The 17,428-nt window shown below is 37.3% G+C and overlaps 1 protein-coding gene across 4 annotated transcripts in view; it reads right to left on the reverse strand.

Annotated features, from left to right (window-relative positions):
* cabin1 (calcineurin binding protein 1) overlaps positions 1-17,428 on the reverse strand; it is a 120,793-nt gene that overhangs the window by 7,188 nt on the left and 96,177 nt on the right. For all 4 annotated transcript variants that reach the window (XM_039772098.1, XM_039772099.1, XM_039772096.1 and 1 more), the window contains one exon: positions 6,343-6,643. In XM_039772098.1, coding sequence (XP_039628032.1) covers positions 6,343-6,643 — 301 coding nt within the window. The remainder of the gene's footprint in view (positions 1-6,342; positions 6,644-17,428) is intronic.

Raw genomic sequence — 17,428 nt, forward strand, 5'->3', positions numbered from 1 at the left:
CCTTCAGCTGCTATGCACCTAAAATCTGGAATAGCCTGCCAATAAGAATTTGCCAGGCTAATACAGTAGAGCACTTTAAAACACTGCTAAAAACATATTACTTTAACATGGCTTTCTCATAGCTTCATCTTAGTTTAATCCTGATGCTCTGCATATTCAATTAATTATCATTATTATTCATGGTGGCTCCAACACCCATACTAACCCCTACTCTCTCTTCTGTCCTTTTTCCAGTTTTCTGTGGTGGCGACCTACGTCACCACCACCTGATCAAAGCACCATGATGTCCTTACTTACATTGATGGATTAAAGGCCAGACGTCCACGTGACCATCATCATCAAGTCCTTCCATGAGAACCTTGAATACCATGAGGACTGATCATTTACGTTAGTTTGAATGCCTAGAGGGGGCTGGGTGGTCTCGTGGCCTATGAACCCCTGCAGATTTTATTTTTTCTCCAGCCATCTGGAGTTTCTTTTTTTGAGTTTTCTGTCCTCCCTGGCCATCAGACCTTACTTTTATTCTATGTTAATGAGTTTTGTCTTATTTTAATTCTTATTTTGTCTTTTTTCTCTTTTCTTCATCATGTAAAGCACTTTGAGCTGCATTATTTGTATGAAAATGTGCTCTAGAAATAAATGTTGTTGCTGTCTCTGCCGCACGTGTTGTGAAGGTGGGGGGAGGGGGGTGTTGGAACTGGCTGAACACACGCTAAGCAGATGCGGTCGGATCAGCTGCTGGCTTGCAGCTGCTAAGCTGTGTGTTCTGCTTGTCGCGCTGCGCGTTAATCATTTAAAAGCCTGTGCAGCAGCTGTCCTTTTGTCTCACTGGATGTTAAAGTGTCTCTGAGAAAATCACGTATCGTCTCCTTCCAAGATTTTTTTTTTATAATAGAGAGATGTGTATTTTACATGTACTTCACTATTTTAACAGTATCTATTCATGATACTACTTTATAGTAAGCCTGTGGAAATATTTCACCAATTTGAGCAACAACTGAAATATTTTACATGTATTGCCCTTGTAAAAACATTCTTTTTGTATGTATTCAGTGTTTAGAGATTACAAGACTGACAACAGTTACATTTATTTATCCAGGGCAGCCACCAATAATTGGGCACAAGGCAGGATGAGCTCCTTGACAGGGTGCCATTCTATCTCAGAGAGACCAGACACACTTACATACATGGGCTAGTTTATTAACACCAAGCCACCCAATCTGCATGGCCTTGGACTGTAGAATGAAACTGGCAAACCCAGAGCAAACCCACATGGAAATGGGGAGAACATGCCAACTCCTTACAGAATGCATGTTGGACACAAGCCCCGTCTTTCTTACTTACAGCAGTGTTGTCCATCAATGTAAGTGAAGGGATTCATTTCTCTCTCTCACACGCACGCACACACACATACACAGAAACCTTGCTATAAATGGCAGTATCGTATAGCAAAATATTTGTAATTAATGATTATGATTATGAAAAAAGGGCAGCATGATGGCGCAGTGGTACCGCTGCTGCCTCGCAGTTAGGAGACCCGGATTCGCTTCCCAGGTCCTCCCTGTGTGGAGTTTGCATGTTCTTCCCGTGTCTGCGTGGGTTTCCTCCCACAGTCCAAAGACATGCAGGTTAGGTGGATTGGCGATTCTACCCTACCCAGGATTAATTACTGCCTTGTGCCCTGTGTTGGCTGGGATTGGCTCCAGCAGACCCCCGTGACCCTGTGTTCGGATTCAGCGGGTTGGATGGATAGATTATGAAAAAGCCGCACCATTGAGCTTTACTCTCAAATGAAGTCTGTTAATGTGGTGATAAGGCATTGCACATTATGTGTTCTCTTCTTATGAATCTGACATTGGTGGTGGTGTTCGCTTTAAGAGGTTTCCAGAAATGTGCGATGTCACAATAACTCCCACTCATACCTGCCTTACTGATACAGAGTACGTGAGCCTTCATGATGTTCCACTCTTACTAACGCCTCCAATACTGACAGGATTTTAATGCTTTAATAATGCAAGACCTCAACCTCATCTTTTTAAAAAAGAGCATTAAACTTCAGAACCAGGCTTTAGCTACACCATGGTACATAAAATACAGTTCAGACAGAAATGACGCTCCTTCAAAGCCTTAATTCCTAAATGCAGAGGCTCTGGCAATCCTCTTGATGCAATGTCCTAGATCAGGATTAAAACCTTTGATCTAATAGGAAGGGGGCTGCCTTTTGTGTACTCATCATACAGGAAAGACAAAGATTATCTACCCAAACTGATTTCATTCTCTCTTGCTTGTTTCACGAGTTTCATACATGATGTATTTAGACGATTATGTGCCATTAGCAAGAAAGACAGATTAGATGGTTTAGTTGCAAAAATACAATTTCATTGGGGGAAATTTTTTTCATGTGTTTTAATTAATAACTTTCCCTGCAGCCTTAAATGTTATTATATCATAAATTTACAAGAAGCAGTGAAACTAAAATGGAGTACAGTGTAGGAAGGTACTGTTTTACATAAATTAAAAAAAAAAAATCTATTCCACCACTGTACTCATCTTCATATAAACACTTTCATCCGTTTCTCCAGCAAAAATCTAAACTTTGGGATGCTGGAAAGTACACCACATCAACTTACTATAGGAAAATATTCTATGATTCCCTCCTTGTATGTTTCACTCTGTGCACCAATATCTACAAGTTTTGCAATAGCAGCAAAATTTCTGTGGTTGAGCACTTGTTGATAATTTGCTATTTTGTTCACTTGATATTGGTGGGAAGAGGCGTTATTGCTGCTAACCAAACATTTCCTTTCTATCTTAAACACACACAATTCAATATATGGGAAACACAAGGTCTACAAGTTACTAAAAAGTTCAGTGTATTCATTAATTGTGCATCTTTAATACAAAATCATTGTAAATATAATGTTGCACAAAAACATTTTTTCCATTATGTACAAATCAGACGTGAACAACACTGCTCTCTTGCCATAACTTTTCTCTATAATCTTTTACAAAGTACTCCAGGGAGTGTAGTTCTGTGGCTTACAATATAATCATTAATTCTGTCATCTGAGAGAGTGCTAGGAGTAGGACATCACCATAATATTCTAAGCTAATGAACAGAAGTTAAATCTAGACAGAATACGTAATTACTTAATTTGTGTAAAACATTGCCTAATTCAGCTCAAATTTATATTGCACATATGCTTGGCTTGCTATAAAAATAAAATAAATAAATACACTGTGTCAGGCCCCAAGCTAGGCTCCCGGACAACCTCAAGTAGCTTCTCTCAATCCGTAAAAACTACGGTTCTACTCCAACATCCCCCTGTATTGCCAAGCTTGTTATGGAGAGTGACCTTAGCAAATCTGGTAAGGAGTCCCATTTTGGTCACTTGTGCCAGAGATCTCATTCCTTCAGTCACTAACCAAAGCTTCTGAGTAGAGATGAATAGGGGCCTGTAAATGGACAGATCTATTCACACACTTCGCTGCTGCCATCCAGTTACAAACACCTGCAAAATTGCTACTGCATACCTTGGACATTATCAAAGTAAACTTAACCTATGACTGTGATGGACTGGCACCCTTGTCCAGGGTTTGTTCCTGCTTTGTGCCCTGTGCTAGTTACGAAAGGCTCCAGCACCCACTACAACCCTGTTGAGGACAAAGTGATCTAGAAAAATAGTGACTGAATTCATCATTAGGAAACATAATGTTAATTTTCACTCGTATGCAGATGACACCCAGTTATACCTTTCATTTAAATCAAATGAAGTTTCTCCGATGTTGTCTTTAATTAGTTGTGTTAGTGAATTAAAGGAATGGATGAATGAGAACTACTTGTCTTTAAATACAGATAAAACAGAGATGTTAATTGTTGGGAGGGAATGACGCTGATCACAGCAATATTTTGTCGTCATTTAACTCAGTTGGAATCCCAATTCATTTTACTGAATCAGCCCGCAATCTAGGAGTTATCTTTGACTCTAGCATGTCATTTAAAGCGCATATTACAAAGTCGTCCAAAACATGTTTTTTCCATCTTAAAAATATTAGGAAATTAAGGCTTTCTAAATAAACAGGATTGTGAGAAATTAATTCATGCATTTATCTCTAGTAGGATTGACTACTGCAATGCGGTGTTCACTGGCTGTTCAAACTGTTCTCTATACAGCCTCCAGTTAATCCAAAATGCGACTGCAAGAATTATTACAAGAACAAGAAAATATGAACACATAACTCCAGTTCTTAAATCTTTACACTGGCTCCCAGTTAAGTTCAGGGCAGATTTCAAAATCCTCCTTTTAACATATAAAGTATTAAATGGCCAAGGTCCGGCTTACTTGTCTGAACTTATCATGACTTACAAACCTGAGCGCACATTAAGATCTCAAGATGCCGGTCTGCTTAGGATTCCAAGGATTAATAAAATAACAGTGGGAGGTCGAGCTTTTAGTTACAGGGCCCCTAAACTGTGGAATGGTCTTCCTGCTTCCATAAGAGATGCCCCCTCGGTCTCAGCCTTTAAATCCCGGCTGAAGACTCACTACTTCAGTTTAGCATATCCTGACTAGAGCTGCTGATTAACTGTACAGACTGCATCTCTGTTGTTAGTCATTAGCACTATAACATAAGTAACATGATAATTATATTTGAATACTAACCCTCACCTATTCTGTTTCTTTTCTCGGTACCCAAATGTGGCCATTGGTGCCACGGCCCACCTGCCAAGTTGTTTGCCTGCCTATGGTAAAGTCATCCCTGATGGAGGATCACATGAATCATGGGAAAGAGGGGTCCTTTCATCGGAGCAACGTTTCAGCCGTGGCATGGCCAAATGGAGATGCAGCTAGATGGATGAGGTCTCCAGGACTCTAAAAATATCCAAACCTAATTATGTCATATCATCTACTGTTAAACCGTAATTCTAAAATTTTTATTATTATGCTGTCTTAAGGAATTGTTCTGTTCTGTGTATTGTATTGTATTGACCCCCTACTTTTGACACCCACTGCACGCCCAACCTACCTGGAAAGGGGTCTCTCTTTGAACTGCCTTTCCCGAGGTTTCTTCCATTTTTCCCTACAAGGTTTTATTGGGAGTTTTTCCTTGTCTTCTCAGAGAGTCAAGGCTGGGGGGCTGTCAAAAGGCAGGGCCTGTTAAAGCCCATTGCGGCACTTTCTGTGTGATTTTGGGCTATACAAAAATAAACTGTATTGTATTGTATTGTCTTGTATCTCAGAGTAAGACCACAAGGTGAACCTTCCACCTGGGGACATTATTCCCACCTAAACTGAATAGAAGTCATACACTTCTGGCAGAGGGCCATGACCTCTGATCTGGAAATACTAATTCTCATCCAAATTATATTATATTAAGCTTCACACCATTCTAGTAGGCTTCAGTCTAATAACAGCAAGAGCACAAAGTCATTTTCAAAGAGGAGGCATGTCACTGTTATTTTCTCAAGATGGGTACCTCACAGTCCTCATATGCACCTTTTATATCCTGTCCATGCAGACAATGAAGAGGGAATGAGATCTAAAATCAATGGTCTCAACTTAGTACCAAGTTTGCAGGCAGCAATGAATACAAAGATGGAATTGTATTGTCCAAAGAAAACTATATGCTATATGCCATACTGTAAATCAGCTCCCATGAAACAGGCTGAGGTGAGGTGCTGTTAGTGGCTCAGATGGAGAACTAACTATCTTTCAAATGATTATACAATGTAGCCTTACAGATTGAGTAGATTACTCACAATAAATTATAATTAATACCAAAGTGAGAATGACAGAAAATGATTGCATCCTCTTAACTCCATTACAATCCTAATATACAGTAAACTAGAAATCCGTTACAGCGTATGCTAAAAGTCCACCCCTCTATAGTGATGGTGATAGCCTTTATAACATTTATCAAAGGTAAAACACAGACGTGTTTAATAAGTACATTATTTTATACAACAGTAGCAAATTTTTCAAATGTACTTGATAAAAGTCAATGGCATAAAAACAAAAAGCTGTTAGTTCAACTTTAAGTACATTATCTAACTGAATCCTGAATCTTATCCACACAATAAAATGTGAATTAAAATGGAGAGCTCTGTGACATCAGGCCAATTTTAAAACAATCAGCATGTTGCAATACCAAGCCATAAATTTTAGGTACAGTATAATGCAACTAAAGCTTACAGGCCCCCTTTTTCATTTCATGATAATTGACTGAGGCTGCAAAATTAAGCCCCTTTTTTCATAGATCTGCATACACTGCAGCAGAATGAGGCAGGCTTTAAACAAACACCCTGTTAATTCGATCCTACCTTAAAGTCGTCCTTCTTACCTTTTTGCGTGATATATGTAATGGGAGATGCAGAGTCTATCTGAGCACCCCCGATGTGAGCCATGCCTCTGAGCTCCACTTGTCCACTTGGAACTGATGAACAGGAAGAAGCCTGTGGCTGTTTCAGCTGCTTCAATTGTAAATCTCCAGTGGGCTTTGGCACAGTCTCTGAAGGAGCTTGATCTGCCGTCCCGGCAGTGGGCTGCATGGAACTGGAGGTGACTACACTAGGAGTCACTGGAAAAAAAGCATCCTTGTGGTCCTTTGTGCTTTTCGGAGTAGTGGGAGTGTCTGTGGTTGACTGGGAGGAAAGTTTAAAACCATAAATTCAAAAACATTTCTTCAAGTAGTGCAATAGTACTAAGTCTGTTGCAAATCTGTCTTTATTACTATAGTAGTGTACAATTATCATACATATTGTAGCATTCTATTTACTCAACTTTAAGAAAACATTATTAGAACCATGACATTAATAACATATACTTACTTTGTTTTTGATTTCCAGTTAGTAATTAAAAACACACCAGACAAAGCTGTAATATTGCTGCTGCCCCCCCCCCAAAGAAATGATGCTGCAGGATGTAGCCATTCTCTTCAAGAACTCATTTTGCCCCTCTTCTCTTATTTCTCAGTCCCTCCCTTTAAAAGAGCTCTCTCACAATGAAAAGGGCTCTGTGAGTAAAACCTTTAACAACATCAAGAGTGAACAGCAAGGAGGCACCATAGCAACCGAGGACATGCAACTGCAGCAAACAAAATGGATACAACTCTTGTTAGAGTCTCCCACACTTCTTAAATGAAGACCATACCTGCAATTTTTAAATCAATAACTGCCACAACACTTTACACTCCAGTTGCTGGAAATATGAAGTCTTACCTGGCGTAACCCACATTTTTAAATTACTGGACAATCTGCATTTAGATATAATTCACTTTGCTAAATTAAAATATGTAAAATCAACATTAGATTATAAACCCTGGCTATTACTGAAGGACCTTACTTGATAACCACCATCCTAAAATATTTCAGACCACAGCTTAGCTAATACATGCTTTGTGGTCAGCTTCCGGCCATGGTGTCATACTTCTGCCTCAACAGTTTTACTTTCACGTTTAAAGACATGATATAAGAATATACTACTTAAAGATAAAGGGAAAAATGTCTCCCATCTGCCATTTATTAAAAATTACCCACACTATGAATTAAGAATAGCTGGTCAAAGAATAATATACTGTAATATCATATTCTTAAATCATTTATTCTGTATTATGAGACTGTGATATTTTGCAGAGTGGGGAAACCAACAGATTCTTTTTAGGCTGCTACAAGATGAAACACATTAAAATATCACAATATATTAGCTCGACTTAGGCTCAGTATCCATTGCCACCCTTACAGATATGTTGATCCAGTGAACCTCAATTCTCCATACATCTGGTTACCATGGCAAGCAGGGAGGTTTCAGCTGGACTGCTCAAGAGGCAGTATTCCTGAACGTTTACGATGCCTTATAGAAGGCAGGCCCTTGGATCATAACTGTCATGCCATGAAAGGGAGTTTACTCCTTTCCTCATTTTACTTTTTTTACTGTAAATTTAAAAATGTTCAGGTGTTTAATCAAAATCTAATGTTAAATAAAGAGCATCTGAGTATACAATTATTTTGTTTGACTTATTTATGTAACTTACTGAATACACCAAGTATCCAGTACCAGCCAGAACTGTGTGAAAAAGTAATTGGCTGCCTTTAAACATCTTGCCACAACACCTCTATTGTGTTTAGGTCTGGACTTTGACCAGGCCAGTCCAAAACTTTAATTGTGCTATTCTGATGTGGACTTGCTTTTGTGGTTTGGATCATTGTCTTGCTGCTTGTCCCAGCTTCCCCTCATCTTCAGCACACATGATGGATGACCGAACATTCTCTTGAAGTACTTTCCTGATAGACAGCAGAATTTATGGTTACTTCAACTATGGTCCAGGTACACCATGCAGTGTTGTGTTTGCTTTTTACCACCTATAATGGGAGCCACATCATCCAAAATATTACAGGGGATCATCTAAGTATTTTTTGGTAAGTAGTTTTTTTCCGATCATTGTCTCTCCAGCCTAGTTTTGCCAGTACGCTTAAATGATTCTTGAGTCAGCTCTTTGATTCAGAAGAATCCTGCAGTTCTTCAGATGTTTATAGCATCGTTTTCAAACTGCAGCTTCATTTTACACATACTGTACCCTTGCAGTAATTTTCCCAAGCCTGACCATCCAGGAAAGATTCACCTCTAACTGTCATGGGTGTTTCCGAATGGAGATTATCTCTCACCGTACTTCGGTGTAGTTTGATCCAACAAGCCTAAGTCATGGTGTTTGTAGCTCAGCCAGGAAGCTCTTTTAATTGTGGCATTATGTGCTCAAGCCTGGCTCTGTACTATCAAGAGACAGTTGCTTTGTAACACAGTTCCAATTGGTGTTAGATAACTTTGTTCATCAGGTAAGTTAACAAATAGTATTAGCAAAGTGTTATTTGTTTACTCATGTGTTCTTTAACTAACAATATATTGTGTTTGAAAACTTGAAAATATTCACTATCAGATATATTCAATATAATGGAGGAAGGCTGGAACGGATAAGTCGTATTTCATAGCACTATGCATGTCCACTTTTCATTTTCACTTTATAATACTGGCAAAATGTAACATGTAGAGAGTGGCCAATGTCTTTTAACTTCAGAAACAACTTACTGTTCAGTTAACGCAGCATAATCTAGGCAGAGTATGCTGTTTAAAGCAGGCACATAGGTACTAATGGAGTGTTTGCAGGAAAAAAAATAATATATATATATATATATGCAAATATCGGTAGAATTTAAATATGTGAAATACATATACAGTATGTGGATAATAGCAGCTTTTGAAATGCACATACAATAAAATGAAGTCATGTTAATCATGATAAAGTGCTTAAAAGATTTCTAATCAATAATGTGAAAAATTGCCCCAAACTCCCATAGACTATATTTTTGTATTATATGTCAATGTGTCACAATGAATAACTTATCTTTCGAATAAATGTAATATTAAAGAAAACCAGAGTAAACCTGTAACAAAATTTCTAAATTGCCACTTACCATATTAAATTAATAACAGTTACCCAACACCTGTATACCCTTATTTTCTAGAACAGCTGACTAAAGTTCATTGATAATAAGACTCAGCTGACAGACTGCTGCCAGTGCGATTTAATCTAACCTTCATCATATCCCAACTTTCACCATGAGAGCGAGGTACCATTCACAAGGCGCAAACAAGAACAACATGCCTTAATCAATGTAAATTCCTCAAGAAATGAGAAAAACAAAATCTGTAAAAACTTACCAATCAAAGAAAGGTTACAAAATTATTCGTTAAATTCTGGAATGCCAGGGTACTACAATGAGAGCGATTATCTCCAAATGGAGAACATTTGTAACAGCAGTGAATCTTTTCAAGAAAGGCCAGCCAGCAGAAATTATCGCAAGAGCACCAAAATGACTTCTCCAAGAAATCAGTGGACCCCAGAACACCTGTCCAAGGAGCTGCAAGCCTTGGTAGCCTCAACTGAGTCAGCGTTTATGACTACACAATAAGAGGGAAACTGAGTCAAGGTGAGAGACATTGGAGAGTAGCAAGGTGGAAACCTCATCTGTTCAAGAGAATAACAATAGCTAATCTCAAATTTGCAAAGAAACATCTTGATGGACCCCAAGCCTATTGGAATAGTGTGACAGTACAACTATCTGGACAACACCACTCACACTAATTCTGGCATTTGAAAGTGAGATCATTGTACTTAAAATTTAAACATGAAGCAATGTGTGGAGATGCTTAGCTGATTCAGGACATAATATCCACACTTTACAAGAATATTCTTCAGAAGAATGCCTAATCATTGGTCCTTACATTAATAAGGTGACAAAACCAGCAACTGAATAGCTCCAAAGAAAAATACTTCAAGTTGTGGAGTGGCCTTGACAAAGTCTTGACCTGAAGTGAAAAGAGATGCTGTGGTGTCAGGACCTCAAAAGAAGCAGATGACGCTCACAAAATTACCAATGTCTCTGAATTAAAAGTAGCTCTGGAAAGAAGAGCAGACAATGCGAACAACATAAATCAAATTATTGGAAATGTTTAGCTGCAATTATTGCTCCTAAAGGTGCTTAATTACTGTACTTCATTTCTTTATTTAAGGAAATGAGATATCCAGCAAATAGCATTCATCTAGGTAATGAATGATTTAAAATCTTGTGTGTGTTCGCTCCGGTTCTCTCTCTGTAATATTGCAATGTCTGAAGCAATTCATGGTGTAAAACAGCCAAAACAGAGAATACCAGGAACAAGGCAATACTTTTTCACAACACGGTATATGCTTAGTGTTGCTCCAGCTCTGTTGCCAATATATTTGTGGCCTGTGCATCTGGCTAATATTTTGTAGCAAATGTGATTAAGTATAGGGTGGTCCAGATCTAATTATGCAATTTTCATTACGCTATAACTTATTAAGTTTATTACATAGAAAATCACCTGAAAAATCCTGGACCATCGAGAAGTGTGTGAACAGACGACATGAAGAATCATCTTTGCGCCAAACTGGAATTGTCCCCCCATACAAAACACTTGACTCCACAGCAGATTGCAAGAAAGTGGTACAAAACACACTGTGGAGTTTTATTATTTTGTAAAGTGCACAGATAATGTATTATTGTATTATAATTCATATTTTCTCCAAGTGAATACTTTCAACATTCTAATATCGCACTAGTTTTATATTGGTTCTAAGAAGTCTCAGCTTTGTTAAATGAGGATGTGAACGTCTTTTTGGTTTGTGTTGGTTATTTAAGATGAATTCTATTATTTCTGCTGGTGTTCTGTGTATGGGTTTTTTCTCTAAGTTAGCTCTGTCATTGATTCTCAGCTCTGACCAGTGTCAGGTAAAGTTTCTTACTTTACTGGTCCACAGATGCACAAGTAAGCACTGGGGCAATGGGTAGCATCTTCCTGGGAAATCGGCTTTTGAAGACATTAGTACAATGACATTACTTCTCAATGGTTTTTCCATGTGCTAGGGAAAAAAAAAAACATTTACCACCTGTCCAATCACATATAAACCTATTATTATAATACTTAATAAAACTTGCATTGTGCCCCCTACCCTGTGTAAACATCTGATACACTAAGTCCTTTAACTTTGACCTTCACACTCTGCACTTGGCAAACATTAATTCAGCTTTTATACAGCTTCCTTTGTGTCGGTGAGGCTTCCTCAGTTCTATTATTCATGCTGACACAGAACACCCACCTTTTCTGTCTTGCACTTTAAAATTTTCTATTGCTGCATTGAATTCTTTTGAAATGGGCGCTAATGCACTTTAGTGAGTTAATGATAGTTTACTGTCTTGTTAGTTAATTCTCCTATATTTGTAATGCATTGGTATATATTCCAGATGGATGCCAAAACAACATTTTACATGTAAATCATAGGAGTTTCTGTTGGTACGTCTTGTATTGTAAATATTGTGTAATACTGTCCTGTTTTATTTCAATCATTACTACTGTTAGGCCATCTGCCTGGTGTTTATTATTTTAGTTTATGAGTTACTTCAGTCTGAAACATGTTATGTAAAGGCTGGTACAGAGCAGAGATATCTCAAACTGTACTACAGCAAAAGAATTTCTGAATTTTCTAAAGATGTGCCTTAGTAAATAATGTAACTGCCTAATAGAAAAATGTAAAACAGTCTTTGTTTTATATAACATATTATATTACTACGTGTGCCCTCACAGCATGACCTCAGTGTGGTATGGCGCGACTCTGTACCACTATGATCAGTAAGAACAGGGGTACCCATGACCAATCAGTCTAATAGGAGGCCCTAAAAAAGGACAATCCATAACTGACCCTCATGAAAGTTGTGTTTAAACTGAAGAGAATCTCACTGGGGACAGTGGTACAGGAATGGCGATTCATAATCTATCAGAAGAAATATCATTTCCACAATCAGAATTCAAAAAATTCAACTCTCTTTAAGAATTATGAAAAGTGAAATAACTAAATAACTGTATAAAGCTACACAGGAGAAACGGAGGATATTTCTTACCTTAAGGAAAAAGAGAAAATAAACAAAAATGGAAAACACAGAAAAAAAATGACATACTCTATCTGTAATATCAAGAAAGCTCGTTATTATTATTAACACAAGTCTGCCACAAATATTATTGCAAAGCGTTAGTGAAGAGCACCTGTTTTACATGTTTGCTTTACTTTTTATTTCACTTTCCATTGTCTTAAAATTTTGTTTAAACTTATTTCGGGTTAAATTTGTTGCACTTTATAGTTCCCCACTCCTGTTTTCATATACTAGGCCTGTTAAAAGTTTTATATTGCTTTTGATTGAAATCCTCCCCACTTAGTAACAGTACAAGATTACAGATCAAAGCATTACATTACAAATCTGACTGAAGCTACCATTTGTACAGGATGTGCCACAAGGTCAAATTCTATTTATGTGCCAAATTTCCCATTCCTATTAATTACCCGTTTCAGTTCCAAACATTAAAGTCTCCTGCAATGTTCTGGTTTGCAATGTCCATAAACAAAAGTCAGGTTACTTATAAAAGCACAAGCTGACCTAAACAGGAACATCAAACTCCTGGGTTAACTGTACGTGGCATGTTCAAAAGTAAAGAGCTCAAATGATCTAATAGGACATAATGGCTTCTGTCAGCTGAACCAGGTCTCTCGATTAGATGCCTACCCTATGCTGTGCTGTAACTGAGGCCCAATGTCTTAGGAAAATTCCCAGGCGAAGCAGGATAACACGGACAGTGCACCTTATAAATTAGCAATTGTCAATAATACAGCTTTCAAAATATTACCAGAGGTTCCAGGCAACTAATGAGGCTTCCAACCCAGCAATACAGTACATATCAAATACATAATTAATACTTATTTAGTATGCATTATTGGAGTTAAGTGAACTCTAAACACAATTGAATAGTTTGTGAACTTTTGATGCTTAAGATTATTAAACAACAAAAATCTACTTATGTGGATTTGAGCCACAAACTAGGTTGAGACTCACTATCTTCACATTTATTTTATTGTTTATATTGTTTAACTCAAAGTTTGAAAATTGTATTATTCAAATTGGCAATAAAAGTCAAATGTGACATTTGTAAAAATGTCCTATTTTTATATATAAAGAAAAGATGATCCTTTAACATGACCTAACATACAAGTCAAGCTGTGTGTCAGCTGAATAATTATTCCACTAAAGAAAAACCCACTCCACAAACAAAGCCAACTGAATGTCTGTGCTGTAGTCACAGCTTTCTAGGAAACAATGCTACCGTATACGTTTGATTAACATTTGTCTTACAGGAATCCACGGTTTGTCTCTATGACAGTTCTTGGGTGTTGGTATGTTTATCATATTTTATATTCAGCAAAACAAAACCTGATGAATTGCATAGCTACTCATGAAAGTCAAACCCTCCTGGCAAATTTTCAAGCTCCACTGTGACCCGAATGGTGCATCGCTTACCCTGCCCTTGCTAGACCGTCACTATTTCCAAGTGCTGTTAAATGGTGATATTCTGCTTGAAAAATAACAACTGTTGTCAATGGCCAGCAACAAATATATCAAACTAGCAAACTTGTTCTCTTAGATAATTAGCATACAATAGAATAAGCCTTATTTTCAGGGAGATATTGATATAAATCAAAATACAGTGATGGGCAGTAAAATGAAAATAAAAATTACAATTTTATAACTTGCGCAAAAGTCTAACAATTTTATATTAACTCTTACCAATAATCTTATTAAAGTAAAAAAGATGGAAAATGAAATGCTAAAAGAATGAAAAATAACAGGGGCCATAATTTATACATTGCTTCAAATTATTTTTAAATATATTCTGTTCATATTGATTTATATAAATGAGATAGTAAATTTGACTTCAACAGGATTTATGGTCCTCTTTCAAATATCATATTTTATGTTTCTGTTGTTCTGTATTGTTCAACTATTGCACCAACCTGTATGACTACTGCCTGCCTGTGAAAGATGGTGTTACGGTAGAAATGGATGATCATCATCATATAACTTAATTAAATAATCATGAAGAGAGGATAGCAGCATGATGTGTATATAACCAAAAAAAAAACTGCCACTGGACAATCATAACTTTTGTTTATGACTGTATTCCCCCATCCTAAATACTAAATCAATAAATTGTGGGTATTCCTGACCCGCTAGTCCAAGAGAAAGAGAAACAAAGTGACAGAAACAATGGAAAGTTGGCATGAAGGCTGAACACCTTCTGGTTGAGGAGGGCAAGTCAAGATGCCACTCATTACCCTTTTTGTCTTTGAGGTGGTAATACAAGGTTCTCAATTAGAATGAGGCAGTACAAAAGCTACCTAAACAGAAAGGGTCATCTAGGGGCTATCCCGAGTTAACAGATGCTGAGACTATTCAAGAATTCTTGGCTAGAGTTCCTATAGCTTAATTTTTGAGTGAAGGCTCCTGGGCAGAGGGACTGACTTGAGAAAAAGTGTTTTTAATTTGACACTTAAACCATATCATCACAAAGGGAAGCATGTCTGCTAAGCAGAGTTCACAGCGAATGCAAATGTGCGCATTAGTGCAACAGAAACCTTTGTTGGGGGTCTGTTGTATTGACGACTTGCAAACCACAAGACTGTTACAACTGTGAAGATATTCGGAAAGCCAGTGAGTAACAAGAGCATATATTAATATAGCCACAACTAAAGTATTACTACAGAAGTTTATTCCTGCTACACCAAAAAAAAATTTTTAAGTCTTACAATATTTCACAAAAGCACAACATTTTTTTGCGAAGATATTACCTACTGCAAATGTGCACATGTATGTCTTACTAATCCAGCGACCGCTACTGAGGAAGCGTTCAAGCACACAATCAATATATGCATACATTTAGTTTAATCAGGTTAAAGTTCAGTCAGTTTAATAGAGATGTTTTAACATTGAGGCAGAGTGACAGCGCAGAGTGCTACGGTCTGCATGTTCTCCCCATGCATGGGGTGATTGATCGGCATCAGTGAGTGTGCTTAACGGAGTAGAAATGCTTGTTTTCAAACTGAATAATGGAAATGTGTTGGTAAAACTTCTCTATTAACAAAATAAGTTTAGTCCTTCATGTGCAGTGAAGTAGATAACATCCGTCCCCCTTTTCCTTCTCAAATCCAAGCACCTGAAGATTCATACAGTTCAATCTTTTCTGGCTAGGTGTGTGATCGAGCTCTCATAGTATGGAAGGCATTTGCTTCAAAAAAAGGAAAACTAAAATTTTTAAATACAAATGCGATCTCTTTTGACAATTTTTTCCCTACAAAGTCTACATGAAAGGATGCTGCAAAAATCAAAAACCTTGTCATTTTTCCATACCCATCTTTGTGTGTCAGTGTCATAATTCAAATGCAATCCCAGCTTTAGATTTGCTTTTTGCTCATGACATAGTAACTATTTAAATGAAAATGAATGTTTTCTTTTCCATTAGGTTTGCAGTACATATGAGCCAAAATTAAAACCTCAAAATGTAAATATCAATTGCGAAGTACCTGTTTGGATATTCACTTTCAGCCTGAGCAGCAATGAGGCTGCAAAAATAAAAAGCCAAGCGCAAATACACACTGGCGCCACCTGCTTGTCATTCAATTCTCATTTTCCACTTAGCAGTTTCATTTTCAAGTTCTCAACATGCAAATATATTTTAATTAGTGTGGGCCAGTGGCCGTTGCCTCCATATGTGACTGACACTTTTTTGGATGGCACCAGCAGTTTCTAATAAGATGGAAAGTGGTGTTCAAGAAATAATGAGAGAGTTAATTTAATTTTACATTACTAAGATGCTAAATTATTTTAGATAGGCTTGGAGATGCTGAGGCTCTCACCAGCACAGAGGTAAATTATGTTGTGTAGTGGAATTTACGTGAAGATGTACATCGCCTAACGCTCAGCATCAGTTTACACGGCAACCTGCACAGCACCATGTTGGTCTAAACTGAACATTACCATAAAAGTGAGAGTCGTTATCTTTTCCATGGAATAAATGGGCACATCATTATGCGACAATCAAAACACTATATGATGCTTATGCTTGAAGAACTGTAGGGAGTATGCTTGTTTTTAAAATCTTTTATCTTTTATCACTGTCTGATAAAATAAGATTTTTTTTTCTTTGCATTTTGGGAATACATCAAATATTTATTTTTGAGGAGCAGCTATAAAATCTGCACAGACAAGAGAAGACTGTTTGTATATAACAACTTAACAACAAAAGAGCATCATAACTGCAATGGGAAGGAAGGATCTCTTCTTTCATCTTATTTCATCTGCTGCTGGAGTTCGTGTCAGCTGCAGTGTTGACTACACGATCAAACAGCATGTGGTTTGTCACCGACACCACCTAACTACTGCGCACATCTTGTCTGCACTGTCTTTTACAGCCAAGTAGCTATTTCATGCATGCTTGCACACAGAATGTTTGTGAATTTCTGCTGTTTCTATGACAAATCAGGGTAACCATTTAAATAAAAAAAATTGTGAAAAAGGATAACCACTCACATACCAAGATGATGAAGAAAAAAAAAGACATACTTTTAAATATCTGTATTTGTAGTTTGCAGACTTACTACACCACAATTCTGGAGTTGTCTTAATCTTTGGCTTATCTGACTAAGTGAGTAATTCAAAAAGCTTTTAACCATCTACAATCTTGATTTACACAGGTTATCAAGTCACTCCCCGTGATTATTAGACAACGTAAGTTACATTCTTCTCTCATCATCTGAGGTCATTACTTTAACTTTAGAAAGTTGGAAAAAGATTTCATGTAACAGAGTACCTTGCAGCAACATTTTTCAAATTGTCCACTTCTGGTTTCATAGTCTGCATTCAGTTCTATGTAATTTCTTTCACATACTGTCTTCAATCAACTTTACATATCAAAGAAAGGAGAATAACTCTCTCAGCTCCTGATCACTACTACCACCATGTCTGTACCTCCAT

Source organism: Polypterus senegalus, chromosome 12, assembly GCF_016835505.1.
Source record: "Polypterus senegalus isolate Bchr_013 chromosome 12, ASM1683550v1, whole genome shotgun sequence".
Classification (NCBI taxonomy): domain Eukaryota; kingdom Metazoa; phylum Chordata; class Cladistia; order Polypteriformes; family Polypteridae; genus Polypterus; species Polypterus senegalus.